Source organism: Cryptotermes secundus, unplaced genomic scaffold, assembly GCF_002891405.2.
Source record: "Cryptotermes secundus unplaced genomic scaffold, Csec_1.0 scaffold434, whole genome shotgun sequence".
NCBI classification, from domain to species: domain Eukaryota; kingdom Metazoa; phylum Arthropoda; class Insecta; order Blattodea; family Kalotermitidae; genus Cryptotermes; species Cryptotermes secundus.
Window position 1 is genome coordinate 644013 of NW_019738963.1, and position 25329 is coordinate 669341.

General features: G+C 40.9%; 1 protein-coding gene across 5 annotated transcripts in view; it reads left to right on the top strand.

The window, feature by feature from the left end:
• Positions 1–25329, top strand: part of LOC111871451 (ATPase family AAA domain-containing protein 2) — a 109380-nt gene that overhangs the window by 82913 nt on the left and 1138 nt on the right. For 4 of the 5 annotated variants that reach the window (XM_033754261.1, XM_033754263.1, XM_033754264.1 and 1 more), the window contains 7 exons: positions 434–619; positions 1112–1320; positions 5479–5601; positions 9093–9289; positions 12098–12341; positions 18436–18648; positions 19260–19432. In XM_033754261.1, coding sequence (XP_033610152.1) covers positions 434–619; positions 1112–1320; positions 5479–5601; positions 9093–9289; positions 12098–12341; positions 18436–18648; positions 19260–19432 — 1345 coding nt within the window. The remainder of the gene's footprint in view (positions 1–433; positions 620–1111; positions 1321–5478; positions 5602–9092; positions 9290–12097; positions 12342–18435; positions 18649–19259; positions 19433–25329) is intronic. The other variant, XM_033754262.1, reaches the window with a different exon arrangement.

Consider the following 25329-nt stretch of genomic DNA (forward strand, 5'->3'; position numbering starts at 1 on the left):
AGGCTGCCTAAGAGAGATGGCACACACAGTGCACCCTGCAGATGGCATCCGGGGAAATCATCACCATCTTGAAAAAGGGTTCATAAAACTGATGCCGGTGGTGCCCACTATCCATTTGGATGTTCATCACCAAAATGACAAAATCAATTCATTCTGGGACTGAGCGTCATGTATGCCCATGATGCATCTGTGGATTTGAAGCACCAAATGCTACGGCTGTGTGATGAGGAAGTGCCATTCCAGTGCTCCATGGCAGGTTTCTTGTATATGTAATGTTGGGGTCTAGTCACATGTTGAAGTTGTTTCAATGTTTCGGTGTACACTACAGTTTCCATCTTCAAGGTGAAGGTGTCTAACCCCCCAGCAACCAAAGTTATTCTTCAGGTATGGGCTGCGAAAACCTAAGGTCAAGAATATTCCTTATATGTTGAAGGTTCTTCATGTTTACAAAGCCAGTGGATGTCCAAGAAGTGCCAGATTACTTATCCATCATAAAACAACCAATGGACCTAGAAACAATGATGACAAAAATAGATCTACATCGATATCTGTGTGCTCAGGACTTCCTTGACGATGTTGACTTGTTATGTCGCAATGCGCTGGAATACAATCCAGACAGGTATGCTTATGGACATGGTAAAAATTATATGTGAAGGCAATTCAAATGAAAAATTCTGTTATTTTAACGTGTTCTTAAGCTGCATTTTTTTTTGCGTCATGCATGTGTGTGCACTATGGCAAGCATGAGTAAATCTAGACAGACATGACATGACATTTCCTAAACAGTGGTTCATGTTAAATCATTTAGAAAGCTAGAGGTGCACAATTAGAATTTTTAACTTGTCGAGACAGTTCTGTGCAGAGACATCAGCTACTGACACAAAGAAACAAAGGTTACAAATTCAGCAGGTCATAAATTTAGCCGCTTTAGCCAAAGTGTTGGAAGTAGGAAAATGACTTTTCATGGTGGATATATTGAATACTTGATTTTCAGTCTTAAATTTGTTAACCAGATCTGTGTTTATTCCAGGCCTGCAACACATTTTTCATTATCTATAACTGCTCTTTTACTTGTTCTTATGAAAGATTACATTTGTGTTCTGTATTACAGAGATCCTGCTGATAAGTTGATTCGTCATCGTGCATGTTCCCTGCGTGATACTGCATACACTTTAATAAAAGCAGAGATGGATTCTGACTTTGAGGAGCAATGTAAAGAAATCTCTCGAGCAAGGAGGCAGCGAGCTGAATCTCCGTCCAGATTTGCACCTGAGTTTGTGCGCACCAAACCACAGGCTTCTCGAGCAACTCCAGATGAAGGTTTGGCTAATGGTTACTCTTTATATTATCTATAATATTTTTTGTGAAGAAAATTCTTGTAACTAATTTCTTCTTCATTTGGGTATTATCCCCTCATGGTTTCCTGGGTGTACTTTCCATACTAATATGTTCTCTCAGTCTCCATCTCCCAAAACGAGTAGTGCAGCACGTTTTTCAGCAACTCAGATGACAGAATGGAGCTTGTTGTTGGTTGTTCGGCTGACAAGTCACTCACTAGAAAGAGTTCGATGCCTTCATCTTTGCTCGTTTCAAACCACACTCCATATGCTTCTTAGTTTCACAGTGGCTACAGTCCACGGAAATGTGGCCTCCAGCCAAATTTATTGTGTATAGGAAAGTGGCAGAAACTGTTTAAACACCTTATGTACCATATATGTGAAACGATACTGCATGCAAGTAATCAGAGGTTTAATGATGGGGGCGTTTTAGGATACACAGTAAACCACTATTATAATGGACTAATAAGGTGGATGGGGTGTTCATTATCATCAGTGTCCGCTATAACTGAGTGAAGGGGTATTTGCAGAAAGTACGCTGTAGGATACATAGAAAAACTATATGATTGAGGTTTTATATTGGAGTTTGTTTTCGTTTTAAATAATTTTCTAACTACAATACATTCTTAGTGTCTCAGCGTCTTCAAACATTCACCAGTGAGATTTTGTCTGTTATATCTAAAATCCTCTTATCAGAAACACCTGGAAAGCTTCAAAATGTGGTGTTGGAGAAGGATGGAGAAGATCAGTTGGACCGATTATGTGAGAAATGAAGAAGTGTTATTTAGAGTCAGTGAGCAGAGGAATATCCTACACGAAATAAGAAAACGGAAGGCTAATTGAATTGGTCATGTTTTACGCAGAAACTGCCTTCTAAAATAAGTTATTGAAGGAAAGATAGAGGGGTCGATAGAAGTGACCAGAAGACGAGGAAGAAGACGTAAGAAGATGCTGGATGACCTTGGGGACAGAAGAAGATACTGTCATTTGAAGGAGAAAGCTCTAGATCGCATTAAGTGGAGGAACTGTTTTGGAAGAGACTGTGGACCTGTTGCCTTGACAGATTACAGATGAATGGATCTAAAATCCAATATATTCAGGTCCATTATAATGAGGGTATACCATATGCTTGAGCTGATCTAGTGAACACTTCACAGAACTTTTTCTGAGTAGCTAATTCAGTTACATCCTGTTCTGCTTGGTTTTGTTGACTCACAAATAGTGCAGCCATCTCTTCTGCATCTGTATTTATGACGTTCAGTGAAACTCGTTCTGCCCATACTCTGAGGCCTAAGTCCCATGGAGATGCTCATGTTAATATGGACCAAGAGGAGAGGGTGCAGGGCGCGGTAGTACTGTGGGGATAGCCCCTAATGTGTATGACTTCATACTGGAGAGTGCAGTGTAACTGTTATGAGATTATTTGCTCTACACAAAGGTAGGGAGCAAACTGATGTGCTCCCCTCCGCTTCTTGCCTGACCAGCTGGGCTCTTCTCTCTGTGTGACTCAGCCTGAAAGTAAGAAATGCTGCTTCTTCTCTTAGTGGGGGGTGGAGTCCAACTGGGTCCACTTGGCACAGCGGCCACTGATTGGCCTATTGTAGCCTGCCCCAGGTGATTATGATAATGGAGAATTTGGTGGAATGAAGATTGGCAGGCGTAACTGAAGTACTCGGAGAAAACCCGCCCCAGCACCACTTTGTCCACCACAAATCCCACTTGACCAGACCTGGGATTAAACCTGGACCACCATGGTGGGAAGCCAGCGACTAACCGCTTGAGCTATGGTGCGGCCAATGCTGCTTCTTATTCTGGAGGGTAATGAAATACCTGAGGCCAGTCTTGGCTATGTGATGAAAAATGTGACCACAGCACCTGACCTTCCATTGAGAAGAGACAAAAATGTTTTCAATGCAATAAGTTAACAGCTACCCTCTCTTGCTTGTATTAGGATGGTTTGGGGATGAAGGCTGTTACTTTCTCATTCATTCCAACATCATCCAAGTTTCCAGTTAAATAAGATATGAGAATGCTGTGTTAACTGGTTGTGCTCATTTGATTCACAAAAGAATGGAAGTATGACTAAGCTACATTGTCAGACGCATTTTTATGGAATCCAGAAATGAAAGAAAAGTGTTTATTACAGCAACAGTTATGGAAAGGTCCACTTTTTAAAACTTGAAAATACTGTAGCGTATTTGGCTGCTGAAGATGCCATTTGGATTGTTAATTGGGTTGTAACTACAATTAATTATAACACTGTTGCAGGTTTACATAATTCACAAACCCTACACACTAATCTATTCACCCTATCTTCAGTAGTCTTCACTTATTTACAGTATAACACATGAGCTATACAAGTGTTGCTAACTTACACACTCCCAATACATGGGAGCTATACAAGTGTCACTGAATTACACACTTGCAATACCCAATGCCTTTTCAGTTATCACAGAGTATCACTGATTATCACACATAAAATCTTCTAATCACGCATTCAGTTCTTCTTCTTCCAGCACTCCGAGAACTGACTAACATTGACTAACTGCTTGGACTGACTGACTGATTTCTGTTCTACCGAATACTGACTCTTTAGTTATTCCAGTTTCTCTTATAAACCCTCAGTTGGACAGGCAGAAAATGCGGCTTGCTTCACTGTTGCATGACCGTGTTTATAGAGGCGTTGCTTGGCAGCACTGCCGAGAATTCTTTACTGCTGCTACTGCACCCGAGCACGCTGCAGTAGCACTTCCTCATTGCCCAGTCATAACATGTGGTGCCTGAAATCCACAAATGCATCATGGGCATGCATGGTGTCAGTTCCCAGGTTGAACTCATCTGTGATATTGGCGATGAGCACCCAAGTCATTAGTGGGTACTGCCCCTGAGCCAGTTTTATGAAAGTTTTTTCAAGGTGGAGAGCATCTCCTGTTGCCATCTGCAGGATGCACCATGAGAGCAGGTTTCTCTTGGACAGTTCAGTGACGTCTGGCCTGGCGATGGTAACAGATGCTCATATGTTAATTGTCACAGACATGACTTGTCTCCTATTTGTCCCTGGTTATCATGGGTTCTTTTTTCACATGCTAATTGTGTAATGAGATGGAAATGAAGGCACCAGCTCCTCTTTTGTATATTCCACTCGCTTCATGGATCTTGGTTGACCTATTTCCAGGAAGTCCTTTTGGGGTATCCGTCTCAGGAGTCTGTCATAAGATGGATGATGCCCCCCCCCCCACACACACACACACACACACACACACGCTGCAAGTATGAGTAGCAGAGTCCTGCTGCACTTGGTCCCTGGTGACCAGGGTCCCTTGGGCTTGCTTGGTGTTCGATTTTCCCACTTTTTTTCAAGCCCACATGGCATCTGCCATCGTATTTGTCTGTTGTATCTTTATTGAGGTACATGATAGAAGTTTTGTGCCTGTTGAGCTCCTCATGGAGGATCTGTATCCTCCAATTGTATGCCTACTATCCATTTGCTGAAGGTTACTTCGAAGTTGACCTGGAAGAGCTCTAACAGTACTTATCACTGCTCTCATCTCCTATTAGCTGGCACTGATGGTGGCCATCTCTTTTTGATCATTTCTTGTGGCTGTAGTATTAGCCATCACTACTTGTTGACAAACCTCCAATTCCTATATGGCAGCTATTAGATATTCCATGATTAGCTTCAGTGTTGGTTCCCTTAGTGTCAATCCAGCCAATCCAACTCTTTGACACTAGTTGTCATGTGTTAGTGACTAGACATATGGTTTGGATTAATAATTGCACTTATTGAATGCTTATAACTTCTAACCACAAATGACTAACAGTCTGACTGAATACACACACTGTAGAAGACTACAGCTACAGAATACATGAAATCTCCAGTTTGTTTATTAGTCATTAATATATAGCAGCTGCTAACAATCCAACTGTAGACTGACTGGACTACTGCTAGCCCTTGCTGTATAGCCTTGGCAGGGACTGCACAGGAAACACTGTTCTTTTTCTTTATTATTATTGTTTTACTATCTGTTGCTGTAGAAACATGTTTACTGCCCCACTGCCTAGCAACAGCTGCCTCTTCTCCCACTATTCCAGCTTTCAGCAGTCATGCATCAAAATGGTACTCTTCTTTTGTTCTGCTTAGGTCAGGCTCAGCAAACTGCAGAATTGTCCAAAGAATTGCAAGTAGCAGCAACCACAAAAGAAGAGGATGTAAAATCAGGCAACCAAACAAGTACCCCTATATGTGGTACAAATGGGAGTACAGGTATGCTAATTATGTATCAGATTCATTGTTTTTAATAACTTAGGCAGATACTGGAACTTTTTTATCTTCACCAGAGTCAGTTGTGACATCCATTTTCAGACACCAAGGGAGTGACAGGGTTATGGTTCATCTCTATGGAACTCATATGAAATGTCAGGAAATATTGAGTGGTAACTCAGACATGAATCAGTGTTAAGAGGTGCATTAGTAACATACCATTAACATGTGTATATGTCACATATCTTGTTCTGTATTTCAGTCTCTAAGAAAGTGTGTGACCTATATGCAGGTCACTGTCACAGAACTATAAAACTTGTAACATCTGCCTACTTTACTTGATTTGATAGCCAGTTACTTTGTATGTCCTGCCTGTTGTTATAATCAAAGAACTAGGAACTGGCAAATCTGACAAAAAAGATGGTAACAAGCAATGCCAAGAAAACAAGAGAGAAACTTTGCATGAATGCAAGGGGCACCAGTAAAGGAGGAAGCCACTGCCTGCAGTTACTGTTAACCAACTTTGCATGTGTAATCACCGGAACTGTCCCAGTGGAAGAAATAACATAGATGAAACAGAAAACATGGTCGAAGTAAAACACAGTGGGTATGTATTAAAAGAAAAGTTAAATACAATGAATGAGGCATGTAACATAAGCAGTAAACTCCCGCATTCACAGTTGTAATGCAGGGTTTCTTTGCATACATGGCCAACAAAGTACAGTAAGAAAATACAAGCAACAAGAATAACAAAATGTAGGCCAGAATGCTTTATATAATTCTATAAGAGGAGAGAGGTGGGGCGATCAATGGAAACAACCTAAGGAAAGCCTCAGAGATGAGTGCAGCAGATTTGGCCAAAATCCAGATTTTAAAATCAGTTGCCAAACAGGATTTGGACAGCACCCGCTAGACCTGAGAAAGCCTACTTTGACCAGCTGACTGCCCAGTGTTGCTGCACTGTTAAACCAAGGCAGAAATATCAAGAGCTGCTCGATGCAGTTGTACGTTTAAGACCAGTGGGCAAATGGAGGAAAAAGAGGGAACTCTTCTAATTAGTAGCATTAAAGTCTATGGGAAAGTGAGGTACCAGTACCTTTGTCAGTGACAGAACTCATTTGCTTGCAGAATGATTTATTAACAATATTTTAAGCCCCTATAATGATTTTTCAGCACATATATTAAAGTATGGTGCTACCATATACAAGTAATTAAGGCTAAATAATTCAGTTCCACAAGTGTGTCTTTAGTCTGCATGATTGCGACAACAAAGTGGTCGTTTTTTCTCTTGCACCTTGTTGACAGTTCTGTCTTGTCTTTATAAATTGAAATAAAGCATTTAACTGACACCCACTGAAATTGTGTACATGTGAAATAAAATATGGAAAATGTGAAATGTTATTTATAGTACTGGAATTTTATACCATTAAAAAAATAGAGTCTCACCAGAAATTTATAAATTTGCTGCAGTATGAAATATCCTGAAGCAGCTTTCAAAATGGAAGCCCACTGTGCAGTGCAGACACCAGCACAGAACTTCAGTTCTCTCTCCGAGGCCTAGAATGCACTGCAATGTGGCTTTCCTTTTTCTCCCACCTGGGTGCATCTTGTGATGAAAGGAAAAGCTAGGAGAATAGATTTTTGCCACATTATCTACACTGAACAGTGGAATTCCAAATGATTAGTAATATAAATATTTTTATGTGAGACCTTGCTTTGTAGTCTGTAAACAGAAAGAGATATACAGACTTGTTCTGGTGTCTTCGCCCTTACCCTTTTCACAGCTTCCATTCAAAACCCATATTGGGCAATGCTCCTGTTCTAACATCTTTTAGTCTGGGACCGAATCAGTTCAGTGCAGTTGAAATTGCAGTGTTATGGTACTTGTAAAACTATCTGCCCGTGTTCTTTAAAAAATTGATCAATTTTAAACTCAAAAAAGAATACATTTAACATATTGTCATGCATTAGTGACTAGACATTGGATTTGGATTGATAATTGGATTTATTGAACACTCCTGAATTGTAACTGCAGTCAACTCTCGATTATCCGGGATAATGGTGGGCATGGAAATCACACTTAATCGAAAACCCGGTTAAGACAAATGTTATTAAAAGTAGTACTGTAATGCTGTACCTTCATAATACTATAGGCCTACCTGTATTTAAATTTACTCAACCTCATTTTTATGTCATCTCATGGCCTATTTAATACTTTTTTACATTATACTGAAGTGTGAATTAGTTATTTCAATCACAGTGTTCAACAACATCCAACACTTTTTACGAATATTCACACTCAATGCTTAAAAAAATTAATATTGTCGTTTGCTTTTTCGTGGCATTTTCCTTTTTACGTATATCCGTACGAAGCCTACGTAATATTAGCTTGTCACTTAATAAACTGTTCTCTTCACTCTCAAGATAGTCTAGTAAGGATTCCAAATGATTAAGAGCAGCATCATGTGATATTTTCTTACTAGCAGCACTGTCCACCTCTTCCTCATTCTCACTTTCTTTCCGCTCTTCTGGCTGCACCCCCACTGAACTTAGGGCCCCCATACACATACAGATTGGCCTCCAGTTCGGCCAAAACTGAAAGGCAAAACTGACGTGTGTGGTGCGGCTGGCCGGCCAATCATTTGGACTGTTGGCCTGTGGGAAACCCGTCAGTCCGTCAGTTCTATCTGCAGGACCATAGCACGTGACGTGTGTGACTCAGCATTATAGGCTGGAAGACCGTGATTGTGACATGAAGCCTGCCGCTTTATCTGCGCGTGTATGGGGAGGAAAGGGAGGGGGTAAACTGTCACAGTTTTGCCTGTAGGGTCGATCGGAAGGCCAAACTGTGTGTGTAAGTGTGTAAGTCTCATTACCCTGAGTTCCCCAGTGATCTGGCATGCATACCGCTATATGGCAGGAAAGTAGGCTTTATGATTTCTACAATTATTGCGTTTCTGGACATTATCCATCATCCTGTTTTTATTTTAAACACAGTGTTTTGGAGACTGGATTCTGTCTCCTCCTTCATGTAGAACCTGTTCAGTTTGGCCCCATTGTTACAGCTAGTTCCTATCTCTGGACACTGGCACAGCATAAACCATCTTTGAGAGTTAAGACAAGCATTAAAATCGTTAAAAAACTTGACAAACATGATGTGTAGTACCTATGTCCATGCACTGTTTTATGACTGTTGTTAAAATCAGAGTACTATCAGAATATAAGTTATCAGTAAAGAGACAAGTTCTCTCTAAAGTGCCAAGATAGAAACACAATTTCAACACATAATCTACATTGAATGGAGTTGTAGTTTTCTGACTTCTGCTGCAGTAATGGGAGTCCAGATGGGAATAAAAACAGGATGCTGGATAGTGTCCAGAAACACAGTAATTACATTAATATACCATCATCAAAAATTTTCATATCTTATATATGATTTCTGCTCAGAACTGTTTATGTAGTAGATACATCACCATGCTTCCCTTTGAAATCAGCAGGAATGAAGAAACGAATTTGGAAATTTGGGGGCAGTAGCAGTGAGAATTACCGTCCTAAGAAACGTCGGAATTGGGCAAGAGGTTTCATCAAAGCGAAGAGCAAGAAGATGTCTATGCGTAGAATTGTGTCATCATCATTCCCGCCCCATGCTTCTAACCATACTGCCTCTCCATCTTCAGCCAATGTCTCAGCAGTAAGTTCATTTGAAGCATTAAATTATGAAATTGCTTAAGACGTTATTGTTCTGTGTATGTGAGATCTGAAAAACTGCACAGCATCACATCACAAAAGAGAGAGCAGTTTTAACTTCTGGTGTGTGTGTAGATTTTTTAATTCTTTTCAAGCAATGTGCATGAAACAAACCTCTGTAGTAAGGAGTTCGTATCTGTCAGTATGTTTCATACAGAAACTACTTTCTTGGCAAAATTTTCATTTTGTTGCATACTGACAAATTAAAACCCTTGTGTTACTTAATTCCTGAATAGAACTTACCCTATGAAATTTTAGCTTCTTGTGGTTATGAACAGTAAAACTGGTCTTTGGTATATGATGGTGTATAGTTTAATAGAGCAGTGTTTCGCAGCCTTTTTGGTACAGCAGGCCTTTTGCAAAGAATCAGTCCAAGTCAAAGGCCCTTCGTACATTCTGTAACAAACTTATTTTTTGTGGTGGAGACTTGTTAGCCTCACACCAAACCCCAAAGCTGGAGGACCACCCACTGTTGGCTGTCTGTGACTGCTAATCCAGTATATTCACAGCTACCCTCCGTATCTGGAAGTCATCTCCATCTGTAAGGGAACCACTTACCATAAAGAAAAAAACAAATTCTAGTTGATGGTGATAAGAAGGTTGCTCTAGAAGTTGACTGAGTATATGTTGATGTCTCATCACCAAAATGCAGGCCAAAATCATAACATAAAGATAGAAAATAGATGCTGTAGAAGTGTGGCACAATTCAGATATTTTTGAATGACAGTAACAAAGTAAAATTTGATTCAGGAAGAAATTAAGAGGAGATTGAATTCAGATAATGCCTGCTGTCATTCAGTCCAGAAACTTTTGTCTTCCTGTTTGCTGTTTAAAAATGGAAAAATTAGAATATACAGAACTCTGATATTGCATGTTGTTTTATATGGGTGTGAACTGTGGTCTCTGATTTTCACAGCGTGCATCCTGTTGTGTGTCACAAATATATGGCAAGGTAAGGCTTCCGTCAACACCACAAATGTTTTACAGCCAGTCAATACTCGGATTGAATTTTGTTTTCTACCACATGTTTCAGTCTTCATGGGACCGTCATCAGGCAGTATTATGATCGTGGGACTAAAGTTATTGATTTCCTAAATACTGATCCATATTCAATAACTTTGGCTGTACGACCATGGTCCCCTGAGGACTGAAACATCTAGCGGTAGAACATGAAATTCAGTCTGAGTAACAGGATACTGTCCAAGCACCACATCAGGGCTGTGGGCTTCTCACTGAGGAAAATATCCAGTTTTCTTTTGCCTGTGATGGACAACCTGACATTAAAGATGTTAGGGATATAGAGCATCCCCTTTGAGTGTAGGACATTTATACATTTGACAGGTTGACCATTCCACTGAGACGGTGGTCAAAGAGTACCCTCATTATATCCGTCTTTATTATTTGAACAAGTGTACTGTAGTAGAATGAAGCATAAACCTGAGTCATTGCATCCTGCTACAGGACATCAGTATCCTGGCCAAGTAATTGAGATGCTTGAACTGTATCATCAGAAGTGTTAGAGATTGAACTGCATCCAGACATGAACAGTGCTGGTGATTTATCCCTGAGCAAGTTGCCACATCGATGCCCTGAAGGATTGTGAGAAGACTTTTCTTTTTGAAGGATATACCTCGAGTTGGCTCTCTTCTTTGTGTGACATACTGTCCCCATTGTCCCTTCTGGTTTCTTTACTCCTTTTGCTATTCATGGTCCAAGTAGGAAACTCCTGCTCTCTGAGACAGAAGTAGGAGTGTTGATCAGAAAACACTCCCATACATGTGGAGAAGTGAGATGTGTTTTATAGCCCCCCACCCCCACCCCGTACAGTGTGTTTACATTCCCATTTAATTTGCTGTAGCTATGAAGTTTAATGCCGGTCACGGTAGCCGAGCGGTCTAAGGAAAGCACTGTCTTCGCACGCTCGGAAGCCGGGATCGTGGGTTTGAATCCCACTCAGGGCATGGATGTTTGTGTGCGTTTTTCTGTGTTTGTGTACAGGTAGAGGCCTTGTGACGAGCTGATCACCCACCTAAGGAGTCCTACCATGTGTCTAAGATCTATAAAAACCGAAGTGAACGGTGAAGTTCATGGAGGTAGGCCTAGGCCCACTGGGGCTGTAGTGCCAAGGAAAAAAAAAATTAAGTTTAATACTACTATGCTTAAAGATGAGACCAGTAAAATGAAATCACTCCGAGAATAATATTAAGCTGCAATTAACAGTAGTGGTGAATGATATTGAAGTACTGCAGTGAAGTGCATTGTTTGTTTAAATGTTTATTATATATATGTATATATGTAAAGGGTATCAAATATTATGCCATTGCTGGTTTTCTGCTGCAGGATAGCAGTAAAACTTAATGGTTCTGATGGAGGAACTAGAATAACGAATCAAGTACTCTATACACTACATACAGTGTACCATAAGTAAGATAGAAGGCGTTTGCAAATTCAGTGACCTTTTTCCCATGTTCTTGCTATTGCCAAATTGAGTGCTTTTTCTTACTTTGTGGTGTGCTATGTGGAAGTAAATATGGTGCTGCACACAGCATAAGACAGGTTTTATAGAAGTATTTTTGATAACTAATACTAAATTGTACTATCTCTATGTTATTAGAGCCATTAAATTCTGGACTAAGGAAAGCTTCATGTGGCCAGAACTAAAATTGAGAGAATAATTAAACTTTTGAAACCTCATGTGGGAATAAATAATGGATTAAGAAATCATAATCGTTTGATATTTCACTGTTTTCAGGAGTCAAGTTGTGCATCGCTAATGCAAGATATAAGCATGCAGGGACATAAAGAAGATGGAACTCCTTGGAGAATAGATGATGCATTTCAAACTGCCAGCAAGGAATTCAACAGTAGTGCTAACATCATCTCAAAGAACTGCTTGATTATGGTTAATGGTGAAAATCCGACTAATAGAGAAAGTCCTGCTTTGTTTGGAGATGTTGCTGTAACAAAGACTGAGTCTTCAAATGAAGACAACCAAGGTGTGGACTTTGTGTCAGTAATCTGCATGGAGTGGGGTTCTACTAATTGTATGTTGGGCTTACATGATGTAGATGTAGCACATGCTGTCATACTGTAGACTTTGATGCATTGCTTTTTTTCTTTATTTGTAATACCATTTTCCTGTGTTCATACAGTATAGATGATTATAAATTAGTCTGAAAGATGACAGATTGGAATGAATGGAAGAGTATAGTGACTCTTCTGCTGTGAAGATGTAGACAGCAGGTCCCTCTAAAATGCTGATAACTTTATACCATACTACACAACAGTACATTATAGATGACCATAATCATCACATAGTAAAACAAAGATCATTGAAGGAAAGGAGCCCATCCTATTTCATGTGGCTATCATACACACTGTTATATCAGTAAGACTATAAATTTAATGTTACTGTAGCATGTGGGCTCATTACTGGGTAACAACAGCTAAGCAAACAGTGAAACAGTAATTGCTGCTAGGCAGCAGAATCACAACGAGAAACAGTTTGACTATAACCATGAGGAATGGTGTTTTCTGAGTGGTCCATGTTTAGATGTTATAAGAAGGACAGTTTTGAGCAATAGTGAATTTGTATGATATTCACTGGACAGTAACGACACTGAAAGACTCTCCATTGGTAAGATCCGTTACCCGGATGTGACTAGTGAAAGCAGATTGAGAAGGTTCAGTGTCTGCTGTAGTGATTTGTAAAGTGTGGAAATTAATGACAGCATTATAATTACTTGTAGTTATGGTCTTTAGGTGGTCAATAAATACAATCACCAATCCGGACCTCATCTGTAATCACTCATACATGTGACAGCTTGTGTCAGAAGTGGGTGGATTGGAATCACACTCAGACACTTGATATGGATAGGGTCTCTGGTCTCCCAGATGGATATCCACAAAGCTAGACAATGTCCACTCGAGAAAGAATGAAAGCCAAGATGCACATGAATGAAGAGAATATGGAGGCCGCAGTACACTCCATCCAGTTCGAGTTAGAGGAGGTCATCAAAAACTGGGTGGATATGTCCTGTTTTGTGTTGGCCAAAAGATACAGGGCCTCCACAAGGAACTGACAGAGAAGACTGATTAACACAGGTGGCCTTACAGGCAGTAGAGGCATCCAGCGATACATGGACCAGGAGTCTCAGGGGTTATATAATGGACACAAAGGATTTTTATGAGGTCACAGCAAATACAAGGAACATTCTCCATGAAGAGCTTGATCTCATGTTCCAGGTTGAGGCACAGGCAATAAAGGCCAAGATAAGGATCAATCAAGAATGAATGGAAGCCAGGATTGAGGCCAGGCCAGGAGGGATGGCCATCCATTGGGAAACAAGCGGGTGCTGGTGGGAAAGGCCAGATGGTGGCGTATACATTAACCCCCCCCCCCTTCATCATGTGCTGAGTGTCATTAATGAAGCCTAGTCTTTCAGGGCTGGGTTGATGACAAACCATGTCTTGTGATCATCGCACTGGAGCATACATGACTGTTGCCAGGCCCGACATTGGCTGCTGGATGGCCTGCAAAAGAGCCAAACCAACATGCTGCAGACGGTATCTGTGGAAGCCCTCTCCATTTTGAAGGAAGTTTTCCCAACACTGACCCTGGTGTGGTGTCCACTGAAGATTTGGGTAATTGTCACCAATATCACAGACAAGTTCATCTTGGGGCTGGGCATCTTGTGCACATATGATACATCTGTGGACCTAGGGCACCAAATGCTGCATCTTGCAGAGGAAGAAATATCACTATGGAGCCCCAGGGTAGGACCTTGGCCTTGCATCCTGGTAGTGGCTAGTTATCAGGTGAAACCCAAGGTGAGGGAGTAGTAATGGTTCGATTGGAGAGCCCCCTCAGAGTGGAAAATTGCCAGGTGGAACAGAGTCTAAGTGCCCAGTTGCCAGAAGGAATCTACATAGTCAAGACCATGGTCTGAGACCACCGGAAGGTACCTGTGATGGTCCTGAATGCTGGTGACCCTACCCGGCGTGGAACAACCACAGGTCCGAGTTAACTACCCTGAAGTTACAGGACGTGATTGCAGCAACCATGGCAAACCTGAGTGATGCTAAATTCCAAGAGGTGGAAGAGCTCACTGAGTACAGTGACATCTTTGCTATGAAGAGCAATGACTGGCAGAGTGTACCACCATACAGATATAAGGGAGGCCCAACCAATCCACCAAACCCCAAGGAGAGTCCCCCTAGCAAAACAGACAGATGTGGGTGAGGTTCTCAAGGACATGCAACAGTGTGGATTTATTGAAGAGTCAGACAGCCCCCGGCTATTTCCTGTTCTTGTCTGAAAGAAAAACAGGACCTGCACTTCTGCATAGACTACAGGAAACTAAATGATGTCACAAGGAAGGGCTGTTTCCCACTGCCCCAGATTGAGGACACTCTGGACACACTAGCTGGAGCCAAATGGGTCTCCTCCATCAACCTGAAGAGTGATTATTGGCAATTTGATCTACATTGGGATGACAAGGAGAAGACTGAATTCTCAATAGGCCAAGGGCTATGGCCCCTGCAACACTCCAGTAACATTTGAGAGGTTACTGGAGACCATCTTGAAAGGCCTCGATTATGAGTAATGTCTTGTGTACCAGGGTGACGTGAATGTGATTGGCCGCACATTCCAAGAGTAACCTGCTCAACCTGTAGAAAGTGTTGCAGGGGTTCTGAGAAGCCTGCCTAAAGCTCAGTCCTGGAAGTGCCAAATCTTTCAGAAGGAAGCAGCATCTTGGGCATATTGTATCACCTGAGGGGATGACCACCGACCCCAAGAAGGCAAAAGCTGTGTGGGAGTGGCTGACCCCAAAGAATAAGCATGATATTAGGAGCTTCCTAGGCCTGTGCACTTATTACAGATGTTTTACTTCCTGTTTCGCCAACATTGTGAAACCACTGACCAAACTCACAGAAGAGAAGCAAGCCTTCCAGTGGACTCCAAAAGTGGAGGCCACCTTCCAAACACCAAAAGAGGCTGTCTTTACTGTTCCTATTCTTCCTTAGCTGCAGCCAAGAGAACTGTTCATTGACACAGATATGAGTAATAGACTACTATAGAAAGATGATCAATAAGACCAAGAGAAATTACTGTCACCTGACGGGAACTACTTGCAATTGTGAGGACACTGGAACATTTCCATAATTGCCTCTACAGACAAGAGTTCCACCTGCGCACCAACCATTCTGCACTAACTTGGCTCATGAGTTTTAACTCTTTGACTGGCGCGAAGGGTATTTAAATGCCACCCCTGTCCTGGCAGACCCTTTAAGCTTTAAGTCGCTAAAATGCATGCCTTTACTTTATTTAAATAACTTCAACAAAACTTGGTTTTTAAAAACGAAATTTTTGGGAACTAATAAAAAGTCTTTTCATACCTTTTTAATAGTTTTTTTTTTGTGTGATAAACATTGAAACATGAAAGTTTGCAGAAGGCCACACCACAGCTTGCACACATGACACTTGTTTCTTTTATAATCTTGTGCTTAGTGCACACGCGACACTTTCTCATGGCACCATTCTTCTTCTTGTTACTGGGAGGAACATGGGCCATTTTGTATATTTTTAGGCCACCCTCTAGACGACTTGCTGGGTCCTTCACTGGTGGTCTTTTCAAGGTCGCAGGCAGAGGCGTGAGTGCACTCGAGTCTGAAGCAATAGATTCGTCATCCACTTCATTCCTTGACTCTTCTCCCTCTCCATACTGTTTGTTTGGTTCTGTCATTTTTTCTACACAGTCCAATATAAAATCTTTGAATTTGTATTTTCTCTTGTATTTTTCATTTGTTGTGTTCTATCTGTGTTGTGTTGTGTTTCTATCTGCCTAACATCACTGGCCCTATGTACATTCAATAACTGAGAGAAGTATTCTTCCACCTATTCAAAATGTAGTAGAAATGTTTAAGCAGATCACCATTCCCATCATTCACTAAGTTACATCTAGGTTGGTAACCCCTCTTAAAGTCATTTATATCTGTATGCAGGTCTCTACTGTTCTTGTTCATACTGTTCACTGCATGCTCATCAATTTTATCTTTTAGATATTCCCTTTTTTTATTCCTAAAATGCCAGCTGGTTTCACGTCTTATATTGTTCAGATTATCCCCATTTATTTCTCTTGGATCCTGTAACCTTTGCAGGCTGGTTTGTTTTCTTTGGTCTAGTAATTTTGAGTATCCTTCATTGAACCATGGCTTATGTTTCTTCAGTTCATAATAACCTAGACTCTCCTTGGCAGAAATTTTTATATTTTCTCTAATAGTTTGCCAAGCTTTATTAACATCCACCTCATTGTCCAAGTTTTCCAAGGCTGCAAGCCTATTTGAGATTTCAACACGGTACTGCTCTTTACCCTCTACCTCATTTAATTAGGTGGGTCCATTGTCACCATGGTATGGCACATCCTCAGGTTGTGGATGGAGGAGATGCCCTCCAGGTATGCAGGGAAGCTGCAAATATATTGAATAAACAGTCATGGACAGCCGAGAAGGGGTGGTCCTCAAGTTTGGGGGTTTGGCATGGGGCTAATGACTCCTCACTGTAAAAAATAAACTTGTAATGAAAATGTACAGAAAGCTTTGGACATGGACAGATCCTCTGGATAAATGACTTATCCTAAAGAAAATGGACATGAGATTCGGTACTTGGAACGCCAGAAGTATGTATAGTGCAGGTTCGCTCAGGGCAGTGGCGGATGAATGGAGTATATGTGTGATTATAAAAAGTAAACTAATGTAAGAACACAAAAGACAAAATATAACAAATAATATAAAATAATACATCCTTTATAAATTGCAGATAACACTGATGATAACCCTAAATCAACATCCTTAATGAACTGTGCAAATATTGTCTACAAGTATATATATAAACAGCTGTCAATGCTGTCACAATTTTGGGGTGAGACTATTAGATGAAGCATGGATTGGGTGATGGGATTTATTGACACCTTATACACACCACTCAGAACTGCAAGTGACTGAAGCGGTATCACTATTTCCACACTTTACAGTTCACTGTTACACAGATTAGTGTCCTCAGTCTATTACACTCTCCTCTAGTTGTTTCCTGGCAATGGATTCATAACAGTCTCACTGCAACTTCAAATCATATGTTAAATCTTCTTTTCATAGCCTAATTCCTTTCTTGCCATTATTCTGCCAACTTGCCAACTCCAAAGACTTGACTCAATTCTCTGCTCCAACTGCTAGCTCAGGAACACGGACTCAGATCTATGGTGCATAAGATCTTTGTTATATAGCCTCAGGCCGGACCCACAAAAAACACCAGTTACTTTATTTTTGGATATTGATTCACTGCTGCAGAGATGTGTTTACTGCACAGTTGCATAGCAACGAATGTGGTATGGGTCCACAGAGAATGCTGCATGGAAAACATCCTCTCTTGTTGTGTGATGTCACAACATACATGATGTGTTCCTCTGCTATGCGTGCATGGTTCATTACCTAGGAATGGCTGTTTCTCTGCCTCCACAGTTCATGTTTTGAGCAAATATGCCACAATACTTATAAATCTACAGTAAATTATGTAACACAACACATTATTTACACATTACTGATAATACCTACGACGCAAAGGGAATGCAGTGTGAATAACTCTGACGAGAAATACTCTCAAGCAAAGATACTTTATGGATGACAACCACAATGAAAAACATTAAGTTGTTAATTAATTTTAATTGAAGCTTGGTTTATTTTAAATTAGGAAATATCACGTTCACATGCGATATATCAATTTCGACATACAGTGCAAGAGTGCCTTCTGTGTGGGTAAATATGGTAATTATCACTTCTGACATCAGATGCCAACATGCATAATAAATACAGCCATTAGAAGAATTTTGAAGTTTAAGATTGCAAAATAATCTTTATATCTAGATCAAGATTTCTTTCTAGTTTAATCTCTAGTACATTACAAAGGTTGCATCCAAAAATAACATTTCATTGGTAGCAAGTTGGTTATGAAATGGATCGATTAAGTATTGCTGTATTACATGCTTATAATATTATCAGACTGTTATAGAATTCCCAAAATGCATATTGTTTCAGATGTTTCACAAACTCTGAATCGAAGTTTGACACCAGTGTCTTCCCACTGCCAAAGTATCTCAGAGTCTTTTATTGAAGACACCCTCAATGAAAATGATCCTGCTGATGATTTAATGAGCTTTTGTGATGGTGCTAGTCAAGATGATGCTGGTGAAGTTGTCAGCAAGCAGTGTATTAATGTTCTTGATAGTCAAGATGTAGAAAAACAGACTGGTAAGTCAGAGTTAAGCTATGTATATTTTTCTTAAATTGAATCATCTTTCATCTGCTGTGATTCTCCAAATACTCGTACTAGTGTTATGACATCATGTTGTAATGTGTTTTGGAACACTTATTTATAGTCTGTCTTTAATCACGATTCAGAGGAACATATCTCCTCCATCCTCAGAGTCGAAAAATCCGCGAGTGAGGAGGCGATACGTTCCTCCGAAATGTCGGTTCACGCAAGATCTACATGAAAACCTCAAATCTTTACTCACTCATGGAGCTCAACCATTCATGAGAAGCCACCAATTGTGCAGCTACTCAAGAATTTCCCAGAATTTTATAGAACCCGAAGGTTCATCACAATGTTCACTAGAGCCCTCTACTTGTCCCTATCCTGAGCCAGATCAATCCAATCCATACCATCCCATCTTATCTCTCTAAGATCCATTTTAATATTGTCCACCCGCCTACGTCTTGGTCTTCCTAGTGGTCTCTTTCCTTCTGGCTTTCCCACCAATATTCTATATGCATTCCTCTTCTCCCCATTCGTGATACATGCCCTGTCCACCTCATATACTCCTTGATTTGATCATTCTAATAATTGTGTAATTTTTCAGAATTAGTTACGCGAACAGTAGAAATCAGTGTTGATGAGCTAAAGCACCTGTTGGCTAGAGCTGTGGAGATAACAAAGCATTGTCAAGTGGAAACATTAGTTGAACTGTACATCCAGCTCAACAAATGTGTGGTCAGGCATAGTAAGTCATGGAATAGAACATCCCTACCTCAGGTAAGATGGTGCAGAATTATATTAAATATTATTTTATACATATAATTTATGTACGGTGTCAATGAAATAATTTTGACAGTGTTATCAAAATTGTATATTGCTGTGTATGCGTGGGTGTGGTGGGGCAGCAGTATAGCCGTGCCATAGTTTGATCCTGCTTTCATCGTGCCCTGTGTAGGCACCCTTGTGGGTGAGAAGTTCTGTGGGTTCAACAGGGTATCCCATATTATGCTTCTAGGGACCATCATTCATAGGTTTGGTTGAACCATTGCCAATACACAGGAAATCTTTATCATAATTATATCTTGAAATAACATTTTGTTGCATTACAATGACGAAACGCATTTGTAAAAGTTAACACGGAAGCAAGAGCTGTATGTGTGTCATTTGTGTTAATTTCTTGGAAAATAAACACGCTGTGTTTCCTTGTCATTTTGGCAACAGCTGTCTTCTGTGCATAGGATTTCTACCAGATAAAAAGCAGCCCTTTCTCCTATTACAGTGATAAAAAATAGCTTGACTTTTGATGTAAATTTATCTGTTGTATTATTGCTTAACAGGGAATTTGTATTTATTTGTTATTTCAGGCCAAGAATGATGGGGCTGTATCTCTTCTTCCCCATGTGCCTTCATGGTATCTTAATTAATTAAGCACAGGGACAAATTTATGTTTGCCTTTGCCTTTGATTTTATCTTTACTTTTACCTTGAAGTTTTAGGCAAGGAGTTTTAAGTCGGTTCTAAAGGGTTCTGACGATGGTGTATAAAATTCAGAGTTACTGGGTTTTTGGACTTTTCCCATCATCAAGTGTTCTAGAAACTAGAAAACACAACATTTTGGAAACTGGATCTGTTTCCGTTCTCAGATGAGGGTGGGGACTGAGGTTAGCACTTTCTAGGGAGTGCCAACTGAGAGTTGTCTTTCCCCCCCCCTCACCTTAGGACAGAAACAGGTCCAGTTTCTGAAATGTTGTGTTTTCTAGTTTCTAGAATACCAGACGATGGAGAAAGTCCAAAAACATAGTAATTATGAAGGAATTTTAAGTTTTGTTATTTTTGCTGCACTGTACATACATGCATACACCACATTGCATTCTCCTTAAGGCTATTCATCTTGAGTAGCCTACGGATGTACTGCCATTTCTTCTTGTTCAAGCACTGCTTGTGACATCTGTTCTTGGTCTCACCTTCCTTTCGTGGTGTTCACTCTCCAAACGCTTCCACTGGTCCCTCCTTAAGGCCCGAACACTTCCCTCATAGAGTGCCAGTCAGTCCAGATTTAACACCATCATCTTCCTGCGGTTGGTGAGGCCTAAAGTTCTGCGAGTGTCAGTGCTTCTACGTTTATGGCTCCTACTCTCTGCCGTCTCTCCTTTCATTTCAGAAGGGCTGAAGCGGTCAACATTTTCTACAGTCTAATGGGAAGCCACTTTGCTTTGCAGGCCTCCAGCTCTACAGTCTTCCTGAAGATCCTGCCAAATTTTGTCCTGCTTCCCAGACATGGCTCCTATCTCCTGCTCCATCCTCTAATGTTCGACATGACCACATAGAAAACACTCTAGTTTCCATTGTTGTAGTCCAGCTGGTGCAGCTCCATGGCAACAGGTTGCATAACATGGTTTCCAACAGTGACTCTATTGTTCTAGAGGCATGTTTATCGCGCTGTTGCATAGCAATGGCTTCTTGTCTCATTGTTTGTTTTTAGATCTTAGCCATGCAGCAGGTCTATATGCCACAGTGTAATACTGGTGCTGATTCTGCTCTTGAGTCTTTACACCATGTGTTTGGGGAGTGTTGCCTATGTTTTGAAGGTGCATGCTGGTGACACTGCCCACATCCACAAGGTGCAAAAATCCAAGACCAGAGTAAACAGCAACAATGAATTGCTGTAAAACCTTGAGACCAGTAACATAAAAAATATATCTAGAGCAATCAGAATGGTCATCATGTAAGATGAGATTAAGGCCGCGCCATAGCTCAAGCGGTTAGTCGCTGGCTTCCCACCACGGTGGCCCAGGTTCGATTCCGGGTCTGGTCAAGTGGGATTTGTGGTGCACAAAGTGGTGCTGGGCCAGGATTTCTCCCAGCACTTCAGTTTCCCCTGCTACTCTTCATTCCACCAAATTCTCCATCATCATAATCACCCAGGGCAAGCTACAATAGGCCAATCAGTGGCTGCCATGCCAAATGGGCCCAGTTGGACTCCACCCCCCACTAAGCAAATTTAAAAATAATAATTAAATAAGATGAGATTTAGTTTGCATGTACTATTCAAATTTATACTTTTTTTTTTACTCAACAGTGGAAGAGTTAACTTGTTGCTGCCATCAGAATGCAACAAGGGAGCATGGTCAGTCTCTCTTTACTTCTTCTTCTTCTTCTTCTTTTTTTTGCTTCCTTATTATGGTTCCACCTTTATGCTGAAGGTTTTGTTCGAGATCAGGTTGTAAAACAGCCCTCTTTAATCTGCATTAAATGTATTACTTGGTTCATAATCATGTAGGAGATTAGGCTTCAATTGCTTCCAACGTTCAACATTTTCTTCATCCAAATTGCTACTTCTATCACACACAAACTTAGCCAAGTTATGCCATGGTACATGGTACAGTGGAACCTTGCTTAATGAGCATAATTCGTTCCAGAATCTTACTCGTAATGCGAAACACTCGTTAAGTGAAACAATTTTTTCCATATAAATTGATGTAAAATACGATAATGCGTTCCATGCCGAAAAAATACTAAAAAAATGTTATGTATAACGTTTATTCAAAGAAAATTATATATATCCTCCTCCTCTGACAAACTCTCCTCCACAGCTTCTTGCTGTGAAACACAATGCTACTCCAAATGGTGCAAATTGTTGATGTAGACCGATTGTATGTGTGTGCTAGATCAGCCATGCTCACACCTTGTTCTCGCTTTTCAATGATTTTATGTTTCATTTCTACCATTATTTTTATTCTCTTATGGCTGTCTTTTTGCAAGGGTTATTAAACTTTGCACAAAAAAAATCACAAATAATATGTCTGAACACAAGTTTGGAAAAATGTGTGATCACAAGCGACACTAAGATGCTAGCGGAACGAGTGCTAAACACAGGCTGATGTAGCAAGAGCACAATCCGGGACTTCCCCTCTCGTCACTCGTTATGCGATTCATTTGCTTACAATTTGTTTTGCTCGTTATGCGAATTACTCGTTACGAGAGGTGCTTGTTCAAGGTTCCACTGTACTTCTTAAGGCTGTCCAGCCATGTGAGGCTTTAAAATTTCCCACTTTCAGCCTCAGGGCGATTTTAATTGCTTTCTCCTATAACACAAAGCCATGTGTTGGAATTTTTTCAGACCTCATCTGCTGAAACCACTGCACTAATAACATTTTGAATTCTTCATTTGGTGAACATTTTAGTTTCTGAAAATACGCTACACACCGACTTCCCTCCACGAGAATTGAAGCATTCCATAGAATTGTTTTACTTGATGATGTAGATACCACAGAATGCTTCGCCATTTCATTTGATGACGCTAGGATTCTTTTGCACCGCCTGAACAATTTGTAACTTCCTCACTTATTGTTTACTTCTTTCTTTTCAGTGCCATACTGAAAGAATCAAAAGTTTTTTTTAATGTCAAATACAGATAAATCCTTAAATCAAGAAATTCTGAATCAAGGAAAATAGTATACTACGTATATGGAGCTTTGGATGCGACTACAGAAAATTTACTTTAAATGAAGGAAAATATAAAATCCAAGTCTCTTAAATGAGGGTTTCAGTGTATTGTCGTATGTATGGTGGTACACTTGAAGAAAATAATGGGCTCTAGTTTCAATGATTGGATTTATTAACTCTTCAGTTACAAGTTCTCTTAATTAACATTAATACAGCGCTATCACCGATTTATACAACTTCCAGTCCACCACTGCACATACACTAGGACTCTCAGTTTCCACTATTTGTCTCCTAGCAATGTATCTCAACACAGAAATTAGCACTTCAGATCACTATGAAGTCTTCTTGCTATTTCGGCTTCAGTCAGTTTGAAACTTTGGAACTAAAAATTCTTCTGGACTCACTCCTCCAGCTTATGACTGACTTGTAACTGCCTCTGAACTAATTCTGTCACTCCATCCACTTCTCTTATATGCACCAGCACAGTCCCCATGAAGCAAACCGCCACTGTTCTTGGTTACATCACTGCTTATGTGGAAGCCGTTGCTTAGAAACTGTTTGCATAACCCTGTTGTTCCACTGCTCTTCCGCATGGACGACATGGAAAACAGCCTCATCTATTGTTGCATGTTGGACCATGTTTACAGAGCTGCCTGGCAATGCGTTGATCCAATCCGTTACATTGCTGCCTCCTTGAGGCTTCTCGTCCCGAGTAGCCTATTGATGCACCGCCTGTTCTCCCCTTCTGATGTCGTTGCTTGGTTTCATCTCACCTTCTTTCCCATTCTATTTTTTTTTCTCCCAACATGTTCATTCTTCAACTGCTAGTCACTGCGTAAAAAGAATCCCCCTCCTTAAGGCTGCTTGTCCCAAGTAGCCTATTGGTGGACCGCCTGTTCTTCATTTCCAAGGTTTCTGCTTGGTTTCATCTCGCTTTCCTTCCTGTTGCACGTTCTTTTTCTCCCGCAGTGTTCATTGTCCAACCGCTACCACTCCTCCCTCCTTGAGGCCAGCTCGTCCTGAGTGGTTCACTTATAAGGTTCCAGTTAGTCCAGGTCATCGCCATCATCCAAAGGTTTTCCTGATTTTTCTCTTTTTTCCCAACAGTCGGGAAAAACTCTCCTGAGTGGCTGGTGCTCCCACCTTTCTGGCTCTTCTTACGCTAATGCTGCTAGTAGGTTCCTCTGCTTCGGAGGGGGTCGACCTCCCCCAAAGTCCAGTTCCTGATTTTCCGCAACCCACTGCAAATTCCTACTCCTCGCTTCATGATCTCCAGCCCAATTATCTTCCTGTAGCTCCCAGTGATTGTCCTCTCGCTTCCAAGCTGTAGCTGCACCTCAAAGTCTCGGTTCCTGGTTCCATTTGGCACCTAAGTTGTTTCCATCTGAGCGTGCGTCCTTTCCGGGTTCCTCTTGCAAATTTATTCCTGGTGTGATTCTTTCACTGTCCCTGTTCGACCGACGGTCCTTCATGACTGCGTCCCTGAAGCCCGCGTCTCTTGCGCTATCCCACTTTTGCATAGCAGGTCATCATCTTGCCTGCTGCAGCCAATTCCATCCTCGGTCCAAAATTTCACTGGGTCTGAATTTTCCTGTAGACATTTCTTTTGTGCTGTGCTACTGCTGCATGATGGATCCACACTCTCCTGGGATCAATTCCTTTGGCTCTCCATGTTGCCGTGGAGTTAGATGCCGGCCACTGTGCCATTTCTTCATTGTTCCCAAAGATTTCACTGCTGCCTCTTCCCTAGCGACCTACTGATGCTCTGCTACTGTCTTCATTTCCTGCAGGCCAGTCTCTATTATGGCCATCATCCTTTCATAATGGGTGTTCATGTCTGAGCTTATCCGTTCCATGATAGCATCAGGTCTTTCGAAATCCACTGTTATTATCCATCTCTATAATGTGGCGTTAGAAGTACATGATGCAGTCTTCAACCCAATAATTCGTTCCAATCTGATCCAATCCATACTATTTTTAACACAAGCTGTCACGTATTTTACGGTCATAACTGCTGATGAATCCAATACAATCAGGTACATGTGAAGAAAATAATGGGTTCAAGTTCAGGTGATAGGATTTATTAGCTCTTCATTTACAAGTTCTCTTAATTGCCATTAATACAGAGCTATCGCTGATTTACACACTTTCCAGCCCACCATTGCACACACACTAGGATTCTCTGTTTCCACTAGTCGTCTCCTAGCAATGCACAGACCCAACAGAAAA